We start from the raw sequence: 25,430 nt of genomic DNA on the forward strand, positions 1-25,430 counted from the left end.
TCAGGAGGGATGGTAGGGTACGAAGCCTGTTTTACTGGGGCCGTAGCCGCCTGCACCACCAAACTCTCCGGAGTAGGGTGCATGGACAAGTAGCCGGGGTCGCTCTGGCTGGGTGGTACTTTTTCGGCAACGACTTACCCACTGCCGGGAGACTCTCCGGAGCAGTCCAAGCCGCCACCACCCTTCGTTGCAAGGCCATATGGAATGGCATTACCGGGTCAGTTGATGGACCTTGGTCCAAGATATCTGTCAGGTCATCCTGCAGAAAATCCCCTGGTGGTGCAGACCACTCCAAGTACTCCGTCACCCTCGACATTAGGCGCCGGTACGAAGATTCAGCATGCGTACCCGGCTCAGGCCTGCCAAACTCAACCTCCAGGGAGGTGTCTAGACCACTGTCGTCGTGCAAAGACTGACACAGGTCTTCCAACTGGCTATGACCAGATAACAGGTCATCAGGAACCAAACCTTCATCAGACCCTTAATCCACCTCAGAAATATAATCAAGAGGCTGGAATAAATCCCTTGATGAGGGCACAGAAAAAGACACAACCACGTGTTTGGACTTGGCCAAAGCCTTCCTCGATGTTTCCACCGGGCACCTCCGATAAAGCCTCCTCGAAAGGCGTTGACGGAATCGGCATCTACATCGAGCGTGGCGCCGATGGCTTCGACACAGGCCTCGAGGGCAGTGCGCCCCCGAGCATGTCTTTCAACAACCTTGGAGGCGGAGCCTCGAGAGAGTCCTTCGACTGACTCGGCGCCGAAGGCGTCGACATCTTCTTCGAAGACCTCACAGGCTCAGACGGTCTCGATGGCGTCGAGGACCGGGACCTGGAGCGGGCATGGCTAGAGCGATCCACCTTGTCCGACCAGGACCTCGAAGGTTCCCGGTGATCCCGCCGACCGCTCGAGCCCAAAGGCGTGCGAACTGTGGCTCTAGCACGTTCCCTGCCGGCGTATTTCGATGGCGTGGACGGAACGGAGACCTGAGACTGAAAAATCGCCATCATCTCCTTACGAAATGAATCCCATTCAGCAGGAGAGGAATGCTTGTTGGGACAAGCAACCCGCCGAAGGGCGGAGTCCTCTGACGAGGAAGGCGACCGGTGACGGCACTTCCGGGAGTGCCTCTAAGAGGCAGAGGAATGGCGGGACCCACTCCGGGACCAAGACCCCCTGGACTTACGCCGACGATGCGGAGAGTCGCCCCTTGAATCATCGATCGAAAGCCCAGTGGATTTCGACTTTCGGTGCTTGACACCCTACCGACAGAAAGCTTCTTCCGCTCCGGCAAGGCCTTCGATGTTAACGACTGGCAATCGTCACAATCGTCGGTGGCGTGGTCCTCACCGAGGAACCAGAGGTAGGCGCTGTGCAGGTCCGTCAGCGACATCTTGGAACCGCAGTCCCGACACTTCTTGAAACCCGGCCGCGGGGTAGAAGACGACGAAGACATCAGGAAATCTTAAACAAACGGGTTCGAAGAACCGATAGAATGTGTTTTTACTTTTTGAATAAACTACTTTTGCTTCACTCATTGAGTCTAATAAGCAATCTTTTTTCCTCAGGCGCTTAGTAAACCAAGATTTTTTTTTACTTTATAACATTGAATACCTTGATTATGTTCCATGAAGGGGACCAGCTCGATGGCTCCTTTTTGTAGTAGAATCTGATCTCCTCCTCGAGGATGTTGAGGTGTTTGGAGGACATTCATCCTACACGAGGTGGATGGTGGGAAGGTGTTTCAAGGAACTCCACCGATTATCCTTTGGCCACTGTATCTAGAACCCAGTGGTCTGACGTTGCTCCCTCGCATTGCTGGGCAAAAACTGCTATGCAACCCCCCCCCCCCCGACTGGGGACGCATGGGAGAGAACGTGGATCGCCCCATCATTTGGAGGCAGGGGCTGTCCCACCCCTAGAGGCTGCAGCCCTGCCTCGTCCTTTTCCACATGAAACCCATGCGGGTGCTACTGATAGGACGTTTGTGCATGTGGACTGTGAAAAGGAGGCACCAGTTGTGCTTGCGCCGGCTTGGCCTGGTTTTGCTGAGCCTTGCGCCCAAAGGTTTCCACGCGTGTTGAATGTCCCTCTTGGGATGAAGGGCTTATTGGGAATTTGACCAAGGGTCTTGATGGTTTCATGCTCCTTTGCCGTCTCCAGCTGGTTAACAGCTTTACCAAAGAGGACACACTCCTTGATGGGCCATGTTAATCAGGGTCGCCTGTGTCTCCGGCTGAAAACCCTGAGTCTCTAAGCCAGGAGTGTCTTTTTAGGAGGGTCCCCTTGGCAATGTCCCTTCCTAAGGTGTTTGCAGAACGGGAGACATGCTTTAGGATGTTTTGGGAGACCCGTTAACCCTCGTGGCAACTTTAAGGGGGTGTGAACGAGCTAGTTCTGGTATTGAGTCCAGATGTTGTGTAACGTCATCCCACTGGGTGCTGCTGTAGCTGGCAAGCAAGGTAGTATTGTTAGCTATTCTAGTGAGGTACGAAGCAGAGGTCGTGATACGCTTACCTAGCGTGTGTAGTCTCTTGCACTCCTTGTTGGGAGGTGCCTAAGAGGTTGAGAGTGGAACACCAGCTCTCTTTCTGGTAGTGATTACCACCAGAGTCTGGCTTCACGTGACCTCTAATGCGGATCGGATGGAAAAGGCCTGACATTTCCATTTCTCAGCCTAGTAAGGGAGGGGTAAACATGGATGGAGAGACCATTTTCTTGACAAACTCTTGGAGAGGCACCGCCTAGAAAAGTTTTTTTCTCGTTGAGGATATACTCAACAAAGTCGGTCCCTGTGGGACTAGCTTGCCCTGTGTCTTTTAAAATGGTGAGCTGCTTTTAAGTGGAGAGAGAAAGAGAGAGAAAGAGAGAGAGAAAGAGAAAGAGAGAGAGAGAGAGAGAAAGAGAGAGAGAGAGAGAGAGAGAGAGAGAGAGAGAGAGAGAGAAAGAGAGAGAAAGAGAGAGAAAGAGAGAGAAAGAGAGAGAAAGAGAGAGAAAGAGAGAGAAAGAAAGAGAAAGAAAGAGAAAGAAAAAGAAAGAAAGAGAAAGACAGAGGGACAGAGGGACAGAGGGAGACACCAGCACGAGACAGCCCCGGAGTTTGCTCTGCAGGCTTTCGAGTAGGCAACCTGCTCATAAAGGGCCCAGAAAATTATCTGAGGGACTTCGAAGCGTGAGGCATCATGGGTAGAGGGTACGTCACACTAAGTATAGTATTACAGTCACACTGTCTACGTCCCTTTTTGAACTTCGAAAACTTAATGTGCAATACTCTGCAACTTCCACTAGATGTCGGCCTATGCAAAGCATGCGATTCTAAGCAGATCCACAAGCCTCAAACATGTTTATAACAACATAAATTCACTTCAGCATACGTCCAGAGCTGTAAAGGCTTGTACATGTAATTTAATCTTGCGCCCATGTAGAATTATCATTTTGCATTAGCACTCGTTTACCTCTTCCATGCTTTTCACAAGTTCTTTGCGCTTCTTTTCTTCACCTTTCATGTTTTGTTTTTTTAAATCAAGAGCACTCTGGGCTTTGGTATCTTCTCTCTGGACCTCTGTTAGTGCTTCTTCCAATCCACGGAGGACCCCACCAATTTCCTGTACCAAAGTAGACAAGCATAACCTCAAATCTTTGAAAACTCACTAATACTTTGTACCTGAAAACCTATCCTACCACAATGAAAAAACATTCAGTGAGCAAGTCGCCTGCACAATGGTGTCAAAACATAGGCTTATAGCAATATGGTTTCTTTAGGATTGAAATCTTAAAGATGGGGATGCTAGACAAATGCTTGTCACTGCAAGTCACAGAATTCTCTTAAATATCAGTAATGTCATTCGTGATATCAGTGTTCCTATAGGCTGCGCAATAGTTAAGGTGCCTTAGCTCCCAACAGCTGCTGAATTTCAGGTGTTTTGCTGCATAATCAGCACCATAATGTGACTTCAACTAAATCCTTTTAATGAATTTCAAATGTTGCATTGAAAGTATTCAGCTTCACGGTTTTAAATAAAGTTTTTCACTTAATTTCAATAGTTTTGTTATGCATACGTTCCACCACCTGTAATTCTACCTTTCTTTCTTCTGAATCATAACCGATGTCACATCCTTTGTGTTGAATGTGTGTCCTCAAGCTAAGCAACATGAGGTTTATCAAGTATTTCAAATTTTCTTTCTCCACTTGAAAAGCATAAAGACCATAGGCGGTGAAGGGCTAAAAAAATTAAAATCTTCATTATTTATTCTAAAAATCACCTAAAATGCTTCTTTACCCCAGCTAGCAAATGACGTACTTGCCACATATTTTTATTTGTGAAGAACAAATTACTTGCATCTTGATAATGTTCTTGTGATGGAAGTTCCTCCCAAGGATTCCATATCTTTGTTATCTATCGCCCAGCGCAGCTTCTCTTTGGAAACTTTGACGAGTCGACGTGTACCACACAGGACATAGGGGACAGTTTATATAGAAGCAATGAGGTTCTGTGATGAGGAATCTGTGGGAGGAACGTTCATCCGAAATAACATTATCGAGAGGCAAGTAATTTGTTCTAATGGACTCCTTCCTCCCACAGATTCATCTTTGATAGACTGCCAAAGAAGTTTAATGACCAGGAGGAGGGAGGATAGCAAGGACCCCCATTTAAACCAGAAAACTCTGAACGACAACTTTGCAATAACGAATGTCTCGACCCAACATAGAATCCATGCAGTAATGCTCAACAATGGTGCGCAATGAAGCCCATGTAGTTGCTTGGCAAATATCCAGAAAAAGGACTCCACGCTGTAGAGCCAAGGTGGTAGCCAACCCTCTTTTGAAGTGAGCCCACCTCCTTGACAGTTAGATCGTTGCATTCCGAGATGCAGAGAATGATTCACTTTGACAGGTTCTGTTTGGTCAGATCCCTGCCAGCCCAGGGACCAGTGTAACCAATAAAAGGTTGGCCATCATTCCTGGTCTGCCTTGTCTGAGACACATAGAACCAGCTCCCTTTTCCAAGAAACAGAGAGCCTGCACCGGATTGAGCCGATGGAAACGCTCCTCTGCCTTGGAAGGATGAGGCAGAAGAAGACCCATGAAACAACAAGCACACTTTAAAAAGAAGGAAGCCACCATTCTAGCAGAATGGTGACACTCCTGTGCATTACTGCGGCCGATTTGACAGCCTGTAAGTGATATGACTAAAAAATCATTAAACTAGTATCACTGCCACCAACCATAAGAGTTAGCTTGCTATTTTAACAGATATGTTACTGGGTCAGTGAGAAAGGGGATACCAAGCATCTCCCCAGCACTCCACATAAGGTGCGATTTGCTGTCTCGCATATAAAATGTAAAAGGGATGGAAATCCCACTTTACCCTTGGGAACAGTAGTTCACCCAAGTATATTAAGAGGAGATAATAAAAGGAAGCCCCAAAGGCAACAATGCCCATAAGGTGCTGTGTGCTGCCATAGTAAAATGCATACATCCCAAAAGCATTAGGGAACTATAAATCCAAACATACACTATGGATTGAAATACATAAAAAGGTCACCCACAAAAGAGAAACACAGGATGAGAAGGAAAGATTTTCCCACTCACCCAGGAGCAAGGACAAATAATCACCAAGTCCAGCAAAAAGTTATAGGTTGACACAGGTGAGGAAGATGTATCACAAATGAACGTCTTACCTAAACGGGGACCAATCTGTCTTTAGACCTGCATTTTGAGCCATCCCACCATGAGCTGTGAATTTCACAGGCTGCAAACCGCCAATACCTATGGCCACTGTGCAGTGCATCGTCTTCCGAAGATCTAATCCTCTTGAAACGGATGCCTTTTTGGTGTACGCCTTCCGGACCGCAACAGGAAAGATTCCACTCCTTGAAGTCCCCTCATCAGCGCGCTGGACCAAGAAAGCAAGACAAATCGCCCAGACTGTAATCGTGCTTCACTGGTGCTTCCCAATAGGCGCCAAAATCACAAAACCCCAAGAATCCTTTGATGGAAGCCTCTTCACTAGACTGCTGCTGCGAGATCAACTCCATTGTCCCTTTTTTCTTCTGCCTGACCAAGAATCCAGTGACCGGGTCTGCTGATGCATGGAGTGCCGATTCTTGTGTTTGGGAGTTTGCCTATACACGTTCACCCATGCCCAACGCATGTGAGCCTACAGGGAGACTTTTGTGAAGTTTCTGACCCTTTTTCCTACAAGGATTGTTACTTACTTGCAAACTGACTACAGCTGTGCCTTACCTGTTCTGCCCTCCAGTCCGACTGCGACACTCATAACTAGATAGGGATGGACTTCTCAAGTGTTAGGCCTCTGTGAAATTACTGCAAAGTATTCACTTAGCTTAGGTGGGTTTTTCATTTATGTTACCTGAAACAGATATTCTGAACATTTATTACCTACCTTTAAATTGCATACTGCAAGTCTAAAAGTATTACAAAGTGGTTTACTTACTGTGAATAATGTATTGGTTTTGTAAAGTTACTTATTGTGTGTTATAGTACTTAGCTTACTGAACAATTACTTACCTTAGTGTATATATAAAACAACCCATTATTTGTATACAACTTTAGTGTGTCAATGTGTCTTTGGCCTATGTGTATACTCCATGTTCTATGTTCCATGTTTGGAACATGTTCCATGTTTCCCTTCGGGGAGGTATTGGCACACTTCCGGGACTTCCTGGTGGGGAAAAGATGTAACAGAGGCCAGCAAGAAATCCAGGATGGTTGGAGATGTCGTCCCCGGCCTTGCACATCTGGTTACCATGGGGGTGTACTGTCCCCAAGCACAGTGGCAGCTCCAGGATGCCCCAGCAGGACCCCCTCCGCTCCGCCAAGGGAAATTCTGTATTACTTGAGAAGAATTCCTGCAAATCTACTCTGCCGAAAGACTTAGCAGTGGTTTAGCCTTTTACCTTTGCGCCCAGGTAGGTTCACCCACACATACGAGGTACTGTTTTCTTCGGGACACCGGTGGGAACACAGGAAAGTACGATTTGTTGCGTTTGCGTGGTTTTTATAACATTTGGACACACCTGATCCTGCACTTTGTCAGTCACACAACCCTTTCATTTCCCAAATGTGACCTACATTTAGTTGCTGCTTTAGGCAGTATACACTTTTGTAACCTGCACAAGTGACCTACCCTTCAAAAGGTCTACCTGTGCTCTTTCAAAAAAATGTATCCTTGCCCTTCCTCACCACATTGGTTTTCCTTATTTACACATGCTAGGTACGTCTGTTTAGGCCGCAAGCATAAAAATCGCGTGTACCATGGCTCAGTTTTTGGCTTGTGGTATTGCTCGTTTTGTGAAACATTACGAAAAATGGGATTTTCTAACTGGAAGAGTTCGGGGGAATGTAGCATGGCATTGTTTTTCTCTCAATTCACAGAAGCCATTTGCCTTACCAGCCCAACCATGTCCACCCCATACCTTTTTTCCTGTCATTTTCCAGATTTTCCCCCAAACTATGGAATTTCTCCCTAAATTATTGCCTGACTTGCGCATATCACCCCTTCCTAAACTTGGAATTTTGCCTACTTTTCAGAAATGTATGCCTTTCTGTCTTCCCACTCCGGTTTCCAACCCTTCTCTTCCATTCCATCAACGCATGTCCTATTGGACAAAAAAAGCCCAAATCGCCTACCTCTCACAAAACGGCTGGTTAGCATAACAAAATATGTTTTTTTGATTTCCACTCAACCTGTTCCTGAAAATCTGGAAAATGGCGAATTCAGCACAGCAAACCATGTACATCATTTTATTGGCATTTTCTGAAAGAAAAAAAAAAAAATGCTTTCCCTTTTTGGTTATTTTCTCACGCCACCCTACAGCAAACTAGGATTCCTTGGTGGCGTTATAACCGCCTACATGTGAGAAAAAAGGGGGCAAATGTGGCCGGAATATCTAACGTAACGAAAAAGTTACAATGGATTGATTGGCGACATACTGAAATCACCAAAAAAGGCCTTGGCACAGGGGTTTAGGGGGTCCCATGGCAGTTAAGGGGTTAATGCTGGTGCTGTTATTTTTAGCTGGTCCTAAAATGTTACGGGGAGAACCCTCTTTTTTCTTCTCCGTTGGCTTAAGTTTGAAGTTGTTGGGTAGGCAGACATGCACTATTACTTTGTGGTTTGGAGTAAGCCAGAATTCAGGGAGGAATAGGAGGGTCTGTCCCTCCATCACTTAGCAGTTCATATATTTCAATTGCGTGCTTAAACGTTGATCTCACTTCGACTAGGTTGCAGTGTATCTTTTTGTTGCCTGGGGTTTGTTTGGTCTTTGGCTGTGTAGTTTGGTGATTGAGTTGGCCTTTTTTACTACCAACTTGCTAGTTAATATACATTTCTGTGTACAAATCCCAGCCCTTCGTTTCTTAAAGCCCTTTGGAAGTAGTTGTACTAACCTGCATAATCATTTTCCTGCAGGATTTAAATGTGCTTTCGTCTTGGATAGGCCTTTAATCTTTTTAGATTACCTTTTCTTAAGTTTAGTACTTGCATTCAAGTGCATATATTTAACAGTACCTTACGTTCAACCAAAGAGCATACATTTCAGTAAGTCTACTATGTGGACAGTGCTTTTAGTACAGCGATTAGACTGCCACTCCCACACTCCCCCCCCCCCTAATAGTGCAGCCTTGCTGCTTGTCACAATACCATTGTGGGAGTCAGGAATAATTTGGAGAAAACTCCTGCCTAAAAGATACATGTTGCATTTTTCCTCAGCCTTCACCATAGCACACTGGGTTGGGTGGAGGTGGCAATCGCCCAACCACCACCAATGCAGGAGAGAATGAACAAAGCAGGCCATCCCCCACCCCGGCCAGATCAAAGTTCTGTAAACACAGTGGCGATGCAAGCACAATGAGCAGCGTGATGTGTACATCCCACTAATGCCGTGGGCTGGCTAGTTGAGGTTGGCCTCATCAATATTATTCCCATCAGACTTGTGCACGCTTGTCCATGCAGGGATTATTGCTGCTGTATTTGGAGCAGAAGATGCAACAGGAGTGGGTACACATCAGAAAGATCCGGTGCCCGGCACAAGGTGAGATACAGGGGAGAGTAGGGAATGGGGAAATTCTCAGCAGATTCCCGTTTGGTGGTTTGCAGAGGCTAGTGTGGCTGGTACTATCCTTGGTGCACCGTTAATGCCATCTGCAGTAGTTGGAAAGGGCTGCAGGGAGCGACTAGTCACGGCGTGGGGTGAAGTGGGGTGGGGCAGCGCTCGAAGTTGGTTAATGTAGCAAAGACAACCACCAACCGCAAGAAACCCAATAGCATGTAGGAATTGAAGGATGCCGGGGTAGGCAGGCATGGTGCGGGACAACAAGCGTTTGCCTCACCCAGAGGTAGAGTGTTGCGACTCCATGGCAGTATTGCCTGGCCTGTGCAGTTGATGCACAACAGTGAGCTTTATAATGAATAATCGGTCGTCTCCAATAGTTGGGACCCAACGTCTTCCACCAACATTGCCCACTAGAACGACCACTCACTTTGTAACAAAACCCACCCAGTCTTGGATCTCTGTTTGCAACTTCACTTTCTCTGTTTGACTGGAACCTAGCCGACTTCTTTGGACTCTGCAACTCCTGCAGCTCTCTCTTCATCCCCTTCTTTCTCATACCCGTCATTTGTCTGCACGTGGCGGGGCGTTGGAGTTCTCTCAATCTGCTTTACTTCTTCTCCGACCTCTGCCAATCCGACTTGCTTTCCTTGTCATTTATCGTCCTGTGGGACCTGTTCCTTTTGCAATGATCTTGATACTATGCTCTCTTCTTCCATTCGTGTTGCCTTTGATTCTTCTTGGTGATTTAATCTCCATCTTTCTTCTATGGATTGTAATATAAAACACTTATCCATACTGGGCCCATATCTTCATTATATTACTATGCCCCCTGCGGTTCCTCTCTTGATGTAATCTGCTCTACTGTTCCATTTACTTCTTCTGTATCTGCTCTTCCTCTGATCATGTGTTCCTCGTCTTCTCTCTCTCTCTCATTACCTTTGCCCCCCAGGCACTCCCTCTCCTCTCCCACGGACTCCCTCTCTTCCCCAACCTCATGCTTTCAAAGTTGCGATCTCCGATCGTTCGAACCTGCATCTTTTATTTATGCCCTTTCTTCACACTTCTCCCTTCCTTGGACACTTTCTTCCCACGCCTTACCAACGTTTCTCCTAATCTCTATGGCTCTTCTTCATGCAGCCTCTTCTTTTTCTCCCCTTCAACCGAGCCTTCCAGCCACGGATGAATCCCTCTCTTCGCCTATCCAGAAGAATTGTAGGTAGGGCTTACATCTTAATCTCATGATGACCTTATATTCTCGTCGTCTTTTCACTCTGATTCATAAGTGCTCACTGTACACAAAAAAAGCTCCACTAATCTGTTAAATTTCAATCACAGCCACATGTCTTATACCGTACCTCGAACCATATTCTGTCGCCTCCTGGCCCTGCTACTCTATTCTCTTAGTCTGATTTCACTGAATATTTTTCTGCAGAAATGTCAACTCCTCGTTCCTCTCCCACCTCCAATCCTTTCTCAACTTTTCATTTCCCCGCCCCTAACTCTCTTTATTAATGTCCTTGTTCTCTCTTCATGCTATGGCTACTCCCTACCTCGGCTCCCTCCAATACTCTGCCATTCTCTTTGATCCCTTCTGTCTACACCATTCTTATTCCTTTTCTTACTGCTGTTTTAAACCCTTGTCTAATGCAGTTATCTTTTAGAATTCTGAAGAAAGCTTCACTTGATCCTTTTCCCTTCCTGCTAATTTTCACCCCATTTCCTTTTGAAGCTGCCGAAGCACATCATTTACACACAGGTTTCCCTACATTCTAATGCACTTCATTTTCCCTGCACCCACCCCAACCTGGGTTCAGCCCTCATCACTCGACTGAGACTGGCCTCCTCACTAGTCTAAACTTTCCTCTCATCATACTCTTTGACCTTTCTGCTGCTTTTGATACAGTCGATCACACTATCCTCCTTTCCTCCATCACGTTGGTTTTCAGGGGTTTGTTTTGTAAAGTTTTTGCCCTCATCTTTCTGCATGAACCTTGTGCGGTTGCATATATATATATGCCACTCGCCTCCATTTCTTCTTTCAGTGTCTCGCATCATCGTAATGCTGACTCCCAGATCGTTCTATCCTTTTCTTCCTTTACCCGGGCATTGCAATCTGCTCTTTCATCCTGTCGTTTCACTATCTAATAATTGATGTTATGTTAGCAGAATTTGTAACGCGCAACAGCCGCCCAAGGACATCTCGGCATTAAAGGGAGCATGGGTAACCAGCAAAGGCAGAGCCAGATTTGAGTTAGAAAAGAAGAGAGTCTTCGAGGAGTGACGAAGGGGGAAATGGTTATCCATAGCCCAGAGGGCAAATTGAATTATTCCAAGCTTTCGCTGCAGCAACGGAGAACGCGTGTCCACCTATCCAGGAATATTTTATTCGGGGGACTAAAATCGTTAATGATTGAGAACAAAGTGTTCTATAGGGGACGTAGGGACAGAATTTTTCCTGTAGTTGTTCAGCCCCCAGTTTGTAGAAAGGTCTATGGACAATGCACGAAGATTTGAACACCACACGCTTTCCAACAGGGAGCCAATGTAGCGGATGTAAAAAGAGGGTCATGTGAGAGCCGAAGGGAGCATGAAATTGAGAAGGAATGTACGGCAGGACCTCACGAAGGGTCCTTAACTTAAAGTGGCCGACTTGACAGACATGGACAAAGATGCCGAGATTTCAACACCCAGATCTTTCACTAGAGTAGCCAGTATTGGACAAAGTCCAAAAATAGCAGGACAGATGTAAGGGGTCCAGAACAAAAGAGGGAAAGCAGAGCCAACAACCAGCACCTGTTTTTCATTTTTATATAGTCTGTTACAAACTTTATTTAAAAAAAATGAAGGAAACCAGAAGAATGGAAAGAAAAGAAAAATTCCCAGATGGGAAGAAACAAAGGGATACACTTTCCCAGTTCTCCTTACGCTTCATTGAACAGCAAAAACCTAAAATAGCTTTGGTGGTCTTATGTCCTAGGAATCTTCACCTTTATTAACGTGGACAGAATTTTTAAGTACTTCTTCCATCAGTCTTTTTTCTATGGCCTCCAAAAATAACACCAACGCATACAGTAATTTGGTGTCTGTTCCTTCAAACATCACCTTCCACCCATTTTCACCACTCAGACAGTGTCTTTCAGACAGCACATTCCCCAGCAATGTTGATCTTAGCACAGTTAGTTTCGAGCAGTACAATAAGAGGTGCTTCAAGTTCTCGTTTGCTGAATTGCAAAATCTGCACAAGAGATTCAAAGCTGGGGTTACTTGTCGCAGGTTCAGCGTGTCCTTTGTTTGGAACAGATTCACACAAAATTTCATAAATGTTCTTCTCTTGCTTGCACAGGGAAAGATCTCGAAGTATTTCGGCATCGTATTATAAGATCTTGCTTCAGGAGCTGCCAAATATATACAACAGTGAGTATTCCGTGTTTCACAGGTCTCGCACCAATCCAGTTCCCACAGTTTTTTTTTTTTTTTTTACTTTGTTTGGGTTCTGTATTAATGTTGCTTTGTCCAGATTTAATTGTGCCAGTAGATTAGCACACATGCTCTCCCATTCGTCCTGAATCGAATCAAACTCGGAATTTTTTTCCGTTTGTTTAAAAATTTTGAATTGGGGTAGGTCATCAGCTCAAATTATTTTCCTATTGAGTACCAAGGTGTTCCACGATACTCTAGCATTGATTGAGATCAGGCCTAGTTCGTATCGCGTGCAGGCATTATGAGTTCCTTTCGGAAGATGCAAAATTCTGTTCCAATATGTGTTTTTGCACCAAGACCATGTCAGATGCGTACACCCCCAGCATAGCTTCAGCTCCAAAAATCAACGATGGAATTACCTTGGCTTTATAGTATTCACAGGCTGGTTTTATGGAGAATTTGCCAAATTTATTATTTATAATCGGACCTTGCACGGCCAGAAGTTTGTATTTTCTTTTGATCCTTTGGACCATTGTGTCGTCATTTATTTGGGAGCTGATCAAGGCGCCCAAGTATGGAAACTGGCTTGCGCAATTGATTAGTTTACCACCAATGACCCATTTCAATTTCTTTTTTTGAACGATTTGGATCCAATTAGATTTTGCAAGACAAGAATCTCGGTTTTAGCTGCATTTATAACCAGACCATTCTTAGCAGTGTAAGCTTCCAAAGACATCAGCTTGCGCTGAAGTCCGATTGGCGTAGCATCAATCAAAACAATGTCTTTGGTGTACAATATGTGGTGGGAAAGCCCTTACTTCTCCTGGTTCTTTTCCTGCATCAGAAATGTAGAAACTAAAGAACGTTGCTCCCAACGGGCAGCCCTGCTTCACTCCCCTTGATGTTTTTATTGCAGTGGACAGCGATCCTTTATGGTCTGGTCTGATTTTGACTTCCATTTCCGAGAACAGCTCTTGAATTGCTTTGAGGAGGCTCGGTGGGCATTTTCAATCTGTCATTTTTGTGCAGAGTAGTTCTCCATCGACACTGTCGAAGGCGTGTGCCAAATCAACAAAGGACAGAAATATCTTTTTCTTTATCGCCTCCATTTTCCACAGGTTTATTAGTAACAGGTTAAGGGAACAACCAACTCCCTTTACGAAGTCCGTTTTTCGAATATCCAAAGCCTCTACTTATTTATTTAATTTATTTGCATTTGTTAAGCGCACTTGCAGCCCATAAGGCATCGAGGCGCTGTTACAGAGGATACACAGATTTAAGATTACAGAAAGGTGCCAGGAGGGCTCTTAATTACAGATTGGCAGGCATATATGCAGTGGATGATACAGATTCAAGTTTTTGATAGCCTTACGAAAGGCTAGGTGGGACTCAATGAGTGTTAGGTGAGGTGCCAGAACGTTCCAGTGCGTGGCTGCTTGGGATGGGAAGCTGAAGCCCCCAGCGCGCACTTTACGTGTAGTAGGCGTAACAATTGAGTTAGCATAAAGGGATCTGAGAGGTCTCGTGGCAGTGTGCCTGGTAATTCTGTTAGTCAGGTAAGGAGGGGCAAGTTCGTGAAGGCATTTGTGGGTGAGAGCAAGAGTTTTAAAGATAATGCTCTCTTTAACAGGGAGCCAGTGTACTTGCCTTCTGATTTCGGAGACATGGTTTCTTCTTGCGGTGCCGGTGGCTGCCCTTAGTGCATTGTTTTGGGCTAGCTGGAGTTTGGCCATGTTAGGCAGAAACCTGTGTAGTTCCCTTAGGGACCACTGTAAAAGACTTAGGACTACAGGTGTTGACAGTAAACCCAATTGGTAGCAGTCTGTACCACCCAGATTTAACTGATAGCTGTGGATGAGCAGCCAGACGTCTCTCAAGAAGAGTTAGACAGTATATAGAGTATACAAGATAGGTACCAAAATACAGTAGCACAAGCAAACACTGACCAGAGCTTTGGTATCAAGGTATATAATTATTTATTTAAAGACACACTTATAGAAACACTCCAGCACTATTATGTAAGCAAGTTCAAAACACAGTCACTATTAATATACATATATCCTTTATTCCTTATTAGACAAGTCTTAGTTAACACCACTTATTTTCAGAAAGAGGTGAGCGCTTAACTAAAGATGGCACTCTAATAAGTTATCAAATAAGGGAGGGAAAAGGCAGAAACTAGAAAAGCACACAACACTAATACTTTAGAAGCACCCAGCAAGGCAGGAAAGTCAAAGTCTACTTGTGAGCAAAAAGTTCAGAGGCCAGGCTCCCTCTTAGAGAGAGTAGAACACCAATGCGCCCAAGATCACACAGTTGAAGAGGCTTGAAAAGTCTTGCAGAGTTCAGAAAGGAATTAGTTCAGCTCAGAAAAGTTCAGTTAGCCAGCCTAGGGCCAACCCAAGTGGTAAATTGAGGATTTAAGAGACCCCCCACACAGACCGTTGCGATGGAGGCCAGGCGGACACAGTACTTTGAAAGTGTAGAGGATCCTCCAGCAGGGGCAGTTGTTCCTGGCAGCGGGTGCAAGTCGCGGCGTCGTCCAGAGGAAGAGAAGATCTCGACGTGGAGGAAAGCTGAAGGTCGTTGCACTGCCAGGGAAGAAACGAGCCACGGAGTTCCCCGGTTAAAAAGGTACTACCCTTTTATTCGCAGTAGTGGTAAAACGTGGTATCCCGGTTGCCGGGGTGCTTGGCACAGGCAAGGCGGCCACGAGATGATCAGGGAAGGCGAAAAGGCGGGCAAACTGGTTATCTACACCAGTCAAAGGAAGAAGACTCTTCGGGATGAAGATCTCCTCTGTCGTTGGAAGAAGTGGTGAGGCGGTTCAGCAGGGCTCCACCGGTGGGGTCGTCGTTGCAGGTCGGCTCAGCTTCTCCCTCTTCGGATTCTTTGGTCGTGTGGCGACTTCTGAAGTTCCAGCCCCCAAAGCCCTGCTTTTATGCAGAAAACCCATCAGTCCTAGCTGTCACTCAAACATGCTAAGTGGTGAGCCGGGCGGCTCACCACTGGGCCAATCACACAAGAGTGCGACTTGAGTTGCCGAGGCAACTCAGTCTAGGGTGCCTAAACTCCCCCTCCCACACATCCTGTAGACCCAGAAAGTGTGGCACCACTTTTGGAGGCTTCTGTGGAGAAGCCCGCCAAAAAAGTGGAACGGGCTCGACTTGGGTTGGAGTTACAGAGGTGAACACAAAAGCCATTTTTAAAACCGAGTTCTGACAAACAGACCCAACCGGGGAAGAAATATTAAATGAATAACCGAGCGGTATCTTTAACATTGCACCAAAAAGTGGTGCGTTTAAAATGAATGGGAAAATCCCATAGAACATATTCCGGTGGAATATTTAGCGTGGTAACCACTGCCACCAGCCAGAAACTCAACGTGGGGGGACTGCACAGTGCCCCCTCGAAAAACAGACACAGGGTGGTGGACTTTATTGGCTTTGCATGGGGCAACGGGTGGCTCAGAGAGGTGACTGGTTAGGCTTAGTATTTTGAATCTGGTGGACCTATGGTAAATGGTGGTCAGTCCTATTGTGAAATGTGCAATATCACAGGGCTGGGCACTGAGGGGTGGGGGCAGGGGAAGGGTTTTCAGTTTATGTTGGGGTAAGAAGTAGTTTAACAATTTAGATGCGTGGTTTGGTTGTACGACAAGAAGTGATTTAGGCGAAGAGCAGCAATTGGGTGTGGACATGGTTCAGAGTTGGGATCAATATCGTGAGGAGATTTGGTGGCTCTCGAGAAGCCCGAATGACTGATTTAGGCTTTGGCCTTAAGGTGGGCTCACTGAATGTGCAGGGTTTAACTCTCCATGCAAAAGGTCTTTAACGGTGCAAGAGTTAAATAGACTTAAATTGAACTCACCTTTTTCTTCAGGATACGCATTGCCTTAAAGGTAGAGAGCCAGTTTTGAAAGCAAGAACTGTTGACTCTGTTTACCTGGCGTCACTCATCCAAATAAAAAGGGGTTGCAATTGTGGTAGCCAATAAACTTGGTTTAGTGGTAGACGGTGAACTGAAGGACCCAGAGGGGCGCTAATTCTTCCTGAAGGGATTTGTTAAAGGGTGTAGGTTACCAGTGGGGTCCTGTGTACTTTCCGAAATAAGGACAATTTTAATTTTGGGAATCAGTAAAAGGAGCGATCCAGCTCTTCGTTGATGGCCTGCTACTCGTGGGGGGAGATTTTAACATGGTCATTGAGTCAAAGAAAAACAGGAGCACAATAAATGACTCTGCCACACCATCGACACAGGCCACACAATCCGGACAGTTTCATGAAATGAACGCAGAGATGGGGGGTGGGCGAATCCTTGTTTCTGGATTGGGAGGGTAACCCATCGTTAACATACTACTCACTGGTCCATAACTATTTGCACATAGATTATATTCTTCTTGATGCCAGCTTGAAGGGACAGGTTACTGAATCGGCCACTGTTGGGCAAGATTGTATGCAGTACCCTTTGGGTGCACTACAACAACCCTGACCTCCTGGCAATAGGAACCAAACCTTTGGTAGAAGTCTGTACTACGCAGGCTGGTAGCGTGCTGAGCAGCCAGGCTTATCTCAAGAGGGGTCAAAGTGAGCTGTAGGGGAGTTACACAGAGATTCACTGTGACAAGTATTCAAATAAACTCTTAAACAAAAGGTTTCTTGATTAAACAATTAATGTATTAAACAGTCAGAGTAAGCTTTCTTCAGAAGGGGGCAATATAATAGTAACACACAAATAACTCCAAACTCTTAATATTTCTAAATCAGCAAGTACCCTTTTGGGATGCACAGAGGCACTTCCTACAACCTCAGGTGACTGGACACTGTAGACATTAATACACTACTGTTGCATTTAGAATCAGACTTAAGAGTGTATCAAATAGAAAGGTTATTATGACAAAACAAGAGATCTCACAAACATTCTAAAAGCAGGCAAGTACTTTTGTAAACCCCCCCAATGCAACGTTTGTTAACACCTTCCTGGAAGGAAGGCAAAACACACTAACAGAGGGAAGAAGAGTCAGAGATCCAGGCCAGGACAAAAGTCAGTTGGACGAAAGTCTAGGTGAACTGAAGCACTTCTCAGAGGTAAGTAAAAGTCTTGCACAATGTTTTAGAAGTCTTTGTAGAAAAGAAGAATTCAAAGTAGGGCCACAAGCAGTTTAGGCTTGTGAAGTAAAGAAGCTATCAGCAACTCTACAGAGCAACCACAACCAGTCTCACCAACAGAGAACAAGTGCAATTACATAACAAGAGGTAAGTTCTCTTAGACTGTACAGTACCTTTAGGTTGAAGAAAACTGCAGCAGATGACTTCTGTTCCTGTGCCGCTCTGCAGATCCTGGTGTTCCTGGGCCTAAGTCGTGGGGACAAAAGGAATGACTTCTGGGGACTCATGCACTGCACTGGGACGGTCACCGACATCCAACCGCAATCTTTAAATAAGTGGCACTTCGGTGTTTCAGCTCCTTGCGTCTACCGTAAATAGCAACACTGCGATTCCTGGCTGTCGAGATGGACTTTCCTTGCATCTGAGGTCCAGCACTCTGTTGAGGTGGCTCAGGCTCGGTCAGTCCTGCTTCCTGGGAGTGCGTAGGATCTTCCTGGAGCTCTTGGCCAGCTTAAAAGCAATGCACACGATCTGGTGTTCCTCTCCCTGGATATTCGGTTTCAGCAGCAACTGCAGTGGAATTTCAACCAGCTCCAAGAGGATGTCCAGGTGGCTTACTTTGGAGTGGATTGGTCCCACCAACTCAAGGGGAGAAGTCGTCCTTGCAGGGCTTCTCTAGTCGTAACGAAATTGGAGTTTCAGCACAGCAGCAGGGCTTCACCGAGCAACCAACGGTCCAGGAGTTGCAGCAGGCGCCTCTTCCAAGTTCTTCTTCTTCGGATTCCTTCATCCAGTGGTCGACTCTGCCTTCCAAGCCAAAAAGCCTCGCCTTTTATGCAGGTTTCTCTCATTCATTCCATCCTAGCTGTCAGTCACCCAGCAGGGTGGGTGTCCTTGGCGGACAGCCAGCCGGCCAATCACCTACGAGTGCATTCTTGTCTCCTAGGAGACTAAGCACAGGGAGTTTCGGGCACCTCCCTTGCTTCCTGCCCCTGCCAGATACCTTGGAGCCAGAGGAGGGCTTCACTCATGAATTCCGCCAAAGGCAAAGCGAACAAAGCGACAAAACCTGGTTTGGCACATAGAGTAAATCTCAAGGACCTTTTCAAGAAGAAATGGCAAAAAAAAAGACGACCGGGGTCATTTTGACAAAAATGGCACCCTGGAGTGCTTTACTGCAGCTGAGACTGCAGCCCGTGGGAAAAGCACACCGCGGTAGTTAAAAGTAAACCACTGCCACCAGCCATTCATCGAGGGAAGGGTGACCTAAAAATGTTACATGGGAAGCTAGGCAAAGGGGATACTAAGCACCCCCTCCAGCACCCTATTGTAAGATCGTGTGTGCTGGGTCTAGAAAGTTACAAAAGTAAAGTCAATTTCACTTTACTGCTCTTGGAAACAGTAGTTTATCCAAGAGAAGGTATTTAAACCTTTGGGAAATCTGGAAGACTTCCCTGTACCACTGCACTGAAGGTGCAGTCTGACATAATGCAAAAGATGCCGCCTATGGAGTTTGTCAGACTCCACAACCAAAAGAAACAGTGTACAAGAATCACATTAAAATACATGAGAGAGTGGGAAAAAGGGTCCTCAAAATCTAACAAGGTTGCTGGGGCCTCCAAGGTAGAGAGGAATTAGCACATTTCAGAGTATTCTCCCTAACAGCCACAGAGACGATACCCTGGTCAGACCACATCCTAGTGGGAAAGTACCTTGGTAACTGGGCCCAGAGGCACAAAAGGGATTTTAGATGTGTTATTACTTCCTCCCGAAAGACAGGGAAATTGCGCAGGAGTTGCTAACCAGAATCAAAGAATATTTTCAGTTCAACGATAACGATGAGGTGGGGATTCCAGCGGTTTGGGAAGGCTTTGATGCCACGATTAGAGGGGAAGACGCAAGGATAGGTTCCCGGGATAAAAAGTAAAGCGGGATGAGCAGGGGCAGACTTCAGGGGGAAAATTGAGGCTTTGCAACCAGGGGGCTAAGGCCAATAAACAGATCATACTGGCAGTGTCAGAACAACTTAGAAAATAGCAATCCCAATTGAAGACCCTGTTAATCCATCAAACAAAATATCACGAAATATCACAGAGAGAAAGCGTGAATAGGATATTGGCATGGAAGCTGCAGAACAACAACGGGCTAGAATGGAGTCAGCAATATGTCTAGGGGTTAGGAAGGTGGTTTCATGGCGGCACCGGCATAGGGGAGGAATTTAGAAAATATGAATAGTCCCTATACACAACAGAATACGAGAGGGTCCGATATAGACCAGTTTCTAGACCGCTAGCCTATCTGAGCATTTCACGGGATACGGCAGCCACCCTTGAGGCCCAGTCTCTGAAGAGGTCATCCACACCATTAAAACTATGAAAGGGGAACCTCCATGGGTGAGGATATCTTCACAGTCTGTTTTTATAAAGCTTACCACTCCGCCCTGGCACCGTTCCTAGCCAAGCTGTTTAACAGTGTGCAGGGGGAGCGGGGTGGGGGGATAGCTCCCTGACTCCGCAAGTTCAGAGCCATAATAGTGGTGATTCCCAAGGAGGGCAAGGATCCGGCTCTATGCTCTTCATACAGACCTATCTCCTTGCTAAACACAGTTGTGAAGATCTTGGCGAAACTGCTGGGAAACAGACTTGATCTAGGGCTGCCGCCCCTTATTCAGAGCAACTAGGTTGTTTTCATTAGAGGTCGCCAGGGGTCTGATAATTTTCTTAAGACGATACATCTGAACCATCACAGCCAGGAAAAAGATTTAGATGCCTGCTTGGTGTCAATTGACTCTGAAAAGGCATTTGACTAGGTGGAATGGATGTACCTGAGAAGGGTATTGCAGAAAACAGGATTTGGACAACTTACGACAATGGGTCTCATCTCAGTATAGAGCCCAGTCAGCCAAGATACTAGTGAATGGGATCCTATCAGCCCACTTCACTCTTACGAGAGGATCGCGGCAAGGGGGTCCCCTATCCCCACTTCTGTATGCACCGACCATGCACCCACTGGCGATCTCATTGCGAGACAATTCAGGGTCCAAAGGGGTCCAGATGTCAACTTTAAACTATCCTTGTTTGCAGATGATTTCCTGGCTTATTTGGATGATGTCCATGATTCTCTCCCAAAACACCTGGCGTTAATAGACACTTTTGGTTCCTTTTCAGGCCTTAAGATTAATGTTTCAAAATCCAGGTGTCATACCATTGTGGCTTGAAGACTATTACAGGAGAGGAAGAGGATTAGGGGGGTAGAAGAGTAGAGATGGAATTCACCTCCTTTCACAATTGCAAACACTGGCAGACGTTAACGCTCTTGGAAGCTGTCAGATCGCATCTGACTCGATGGGACCCCTTAACCACATCATTGTATGGGCGAATGACATTGGTGAAGAATAATATTCTTCCTCATCTACTCTATTTGTTCTCAGCTCTCCCAATGACGCTCCCAGAGTCTTCCTTTAAAAACCTTAACGCAATGGTGGCGAAATTTGGCATGGTAGGAGACCCAGGATTAAGAGGACTAAGTTAAGAGACCTTTTATGTCATCCGATAAATGCAATACTCGACAGGATTAAATCCCACTAGAGCATGGGAGTATTGTGGTCCATATGGAAGAAAGGAGGAATTAATAAACTCTCCTCCTCGGCGTCCCTGATGAGCTAATTTGGGGAGTGCAGGTAGATTTGGGTTAACAAGGCTTCTGACATTCACAATCATGGCCAGACATAGGCCTGGAGAGAGCTGTGCAACCTTTCTCGGAGGGGTTCTGAGAGAAATATGTGGAGGTAGCTGAGATGTTGGGGTACCTTTTGAAAAGGTATTTTAACTGCCCCCAGATGGGGTAAGGACTTGGCGCGCCCCCTTATACCTTTCAAGAAACTATTGGATGGAGTGGTCTCCTGGAAGCAGATACTATCTAAGTTGTACATGGGTATGGGGACTGCAGATATTACGGGGAGGGAGAGCTATAAGGATTCTTAGACAGCACAGACTAGGGCCAACATTTTTGACGAAACCTGGGGGAGAAGATTTATAGGGCGATGTTCCATGGCAATCCTTTAACTGCAGCCATGGAACACAATTTCAAAATGTTGCATGGGTGGCACCTAGACCCACATAAAACTCTCAAAACTGTGCAGCGGTGTATCGCTGGTCTGCTCTAGAGCTTGCGTCCAAATGGGGTTCCTGTTTCACATGTGGTGGTCATGCCCCAGGATTCAAATATATTAAGCCGAGCTGCTGAGCTAGATAAAGGACAGGAACAGCTCCAGGCAGGGAGATTGGCGTTGGCCCAGAAGTGGGAAAGCTCAACTATTCCGACCAAAGCAGATTGGATCAATAAGCTTTGGGACATATTTGTCATTGAAAAATTGACTATCGGGGCATGACTGTATGGGGTCTTTTCATCAGCAATGGGCCTTGTATATACTGAAGTGGGGATTTAGTAAACTATGTATTGAGGCTTAGATATATGAGCGCTCTATACCTGAGCCAACATGATGGATTGGCCTTGGGAGTTTGGCGTCTCCTTTCGAGAGCGAGAAGTGTGCCGATGACGTTGTTTGCAAACTCGGATTTTGGAGTGACCCTGCGGCAGGGAGCCTGCTGGGGAGTTGGTACTGTGTCCATTTTCTGCCTTAGCTCACCCAAGGACATACAGCTGTTGAGCGACCAGGAGTGCAAAACCTTCATTGTTGAGGGGCAGGGGAGGTTGGGAGTGGTCTGGGGGTCATGTCTTTAATGGTGTTGAATATAGCAAGGTTATGATGTTTGTAAACCTATGCAAAATTTCAATAAAAATCGAAGTTTAAAAGAAAAAAAGATTGAAAGTGCTGAAACAAAAATTAGTGCGTTTAAAATGAGACCAAGGAAACAGACTGACCAAGACTGCACAGATTTGTAAACCGTAATATGCATGAAAAAAACAGCACTAGAAAGAGTGATATCCAAGAAATCTCTACAATAGAGCTCCCAAGAATTACTTACCCCATCTCTCTTCTTTTCCAATTCGGCTATTTCTTTGCCGAGTTCCTTCACCTTCCTCTCATTTTCCACCATAGACTCCTGTAGCTTTACAATGTTATCCTGCATCTCCTTTAGTTCCTCTGCAGAGCGTTCCTTTGTCTCTTCAGCACAAACAAACTGATAAGCCACATAGAGGCGACTCAAATGTTCAATTTCACGCATGATCTTCTGGTACTCCAAATAGGAAGAACGTTCCTATATGAAAAAGGAAAATGTATCCAGATAAAATGGACGGTAAGGGCCATTTGATATTTCAGACAAACTCCTCATCCAACCTGGTTTCCTGAGCATAGTTGTATATGAAAATATGCTTCAAGTTTATCAATTAATGCAAAATGATGTGAATAAGGCTGCCGATTTACCAGACACTGTGCCCATATTGTTACTTACAAAACAGGGGCTCTACAATGGTTTAGGGGAGTCATGGTTGTCCAACATGTAAACTACCACAATGCAAGTTTCTCTCCCTTTAAAAATAAGACATTACCTCTTACATCCATAAAAATAGGTTTAATCTCCAATTTAGCAATCCCCCTTCCACCACATCAAGGGGCCACCTCAAAGAACATTTGTATAGGACCTTACACCATCACCCACATAGCACAGTTCAAGAACAAGCTTGCCTAAAATGCTCATGCAACAACGATCATTGAGTTTTCTTCATTTTTACTCGATAACCAATCCACAAAGGTTAATAAAAACATTCAGCAAGTCAGTTGGGAAGGTTTAAACCACGATCGTGAAATTACCATGAATCTACATAGCTACTTTCAATGTGAAGTATAACGTGGGACAGGCACTCTGGTCCTCTGCGATAATCACACCTATTGCCTTCACTTACTTTAACAAGGCGGACCTGCTAAATATAACAGAACTGATGCCAAGTCCAAACAGTGATAATTCGTGATAATTAGTGGAGGTAGTCAAGATTTGCATGAACCTTCATAGATTTGCACTGCAAAAATGGGCCAAAGAAAACAGAACAGGTTGATTTTTATAGGTAGTTTGGTTACAATGCCAGCAAGTTGTCAGCGAAAAGCATGTTTGAAACACCTTCCTAAAATGCATTTTTCTCTACTTATAGCCCAAGACACACAAAATAATCTGTATGTGGGATCTAAAGGCCTACTAACAATCAAAGAAAAAAATACAATGCTATTCTGAAAAGATGTACAAGGCCCAAGGAAAAACTTAGTGTGATGGTAGGAGCCTAATTTCCTTACCAGTCATCTTTATGGATTTCTCCTGTTCTACCTTCACTATTACATTTCTTTATTCAGTTCGCCTGAACTACATCTCTTATCCTGATCTGGAATACTGTTAGGTCAGAGAACATTGAACACCTGGCTCAAAGAGACCCATTTTAGATCGTTGTGTAGTGTGACTGTGACCCAAACATAAAAAACAGCGGTAAAGAAGGAAGACCCTAATGAAGGCGGAAAGGACCTTGCTTGAAAATGATATATAAAAAGGAAAGCCTTTTTTATTTTAAGCTAACTTATCATCCTTATGGATTCTGGACCAGGATGATAGCTCAGGGGCAACATGTTTGTCTTGGAAGCAAGCTGACGCAGAGCAACACTGTTTTGAATATCTGTTAGCAAAGATTTTCATATCTATGATAAATCTTCCTGACCTGTGTCAACCCCATACTGTTCTTCTTTGACTAGATAACTATTTTACCTTGTCTCTAGGTGAAGGGGAATCTTATTCCACTCTCACCTACTCTTATGGGTGATCTTTTTATGTCTCTTCATAGTGTATGTTTGAAGTTATAGTTTCCTATAAGTTTTGGCGTTAGGCTGGGTTGCCCCTGTGGGCTCCCCGGTTAATTTCTCATTCCCACACTAGGGTGAACTACTGTTCCAAAGCAGGAAAGAGGGATTTTCATCCCCCTTACATTTGCTATAAGTGAGCCGGAACACTCCACCTTATGTTGAGTGCTGGGGGGATACAATGTATCCCCTATCTTACTTACCTGGTAAAATGTTACAATTGTGAGTTTTACATGAATGGGTGGTGCCAGTGGTTTTACCTTTATGACTTTTAGTCCTTATTGCCTGCAGTTCAGCCTCAGTAATGAACAGAAGGGCCACCATTTTGCTAAAATGGTGGGCTCCTCCTCTTTTCGGCATTTCTACTGTGCTCCCAGTTTCCGAGGTCTTACGCTGTCATTCTAGGCAGGAACTACATCAGTGGCCATAATCCTGTGCATTACCCGCCAAGGCTCCAGTGTCTCTGAGAAGGCAGGAAGCGATGGAGGAGTCCAAACCTCTGTAGCCCTTTGTTTTTCACCTTGCCTGAAAGGAACCAACTCTCAGTGGGGTGGACAGCCAGACCACCCCTTGCTGTAAAATGCAGGGAGACAATGCAGAAGTTGCCCTGTAGCTCCTGATAAATACTCCGAACCTGGGAGCTGCTGACAAGTCGAACACTGGGCCTGGATCCGAAGAGGAAGATGAAGAAAATGCCACAGACGATTTCCAGCGACCACACAGCCTGCTGTGTAACCAGAGCCTGCTGTAGCCCTTCCTTCCAAGCAACCTGGGAACTCCAAAAAACGACGCCCCAGAGCCTGGTGAGATCCACTAGACTCAAGATGAGCAGCATTTTGAGCCATCCCACAACGTGCTGCAAACTTGCTGGGCTGCAATACCCCAATACCCTGGGACCTTAAGACATTGTGCAGTGCAGTGTCTTCCAAATCGAGCTGAACTTTGGTGGCATCCTGCTGGACCTCCAGAGACACTATTTGAGTCCTTTAAGTCCCCTCAGAGTATGGGACCAGATTAGA

The 25,430-nt window shown here is 45.5% G+C and overlaps 1 protein-coding gene across 1 annotated transcript in view; it reads right to left on the reverse strand.

Moving 5' to 3' along the window:
- The window catches only part of SMC2 (structural maintenance of chromosomes 2), a 938,385-nt gene that overhangs the window by 622,136 nt on the left and 290,819 nt on the right, over window positions 1–25,430 (reverse strand). Inside the window, exons 8-9 of the mRNA XM_069630781.1 lie at window positions 22,598–22,831; window positions 3,459–3,608 (exon numbers count right to left, since the gene is read on the reverse strand). Coding sequence (XP_069486882.1) covers window positions 3,459–3,608; window positions 22,598–22,831 — 384 coding nt within the window. The remainder of the gene's footprint in view (window positions 1–3,458; window positions 3,609–22,597; window positions 22,832–25,430) is intronic.

Source organism: Ambystoma mexicanum, chromosome 6q (genome assembly GCF_040938575.1).
Source record: "Ambystoma mexicanum isolate Mex_15411 chromosome 6q, UKY_AmexF1_1, whole genome shotgun sequence".
NCBI lineage: Eukaryota > Metazoa > Chordata > Amphibia > Caudata > Ambystomatidae > Ambystoma > Ambystoma mexicanum.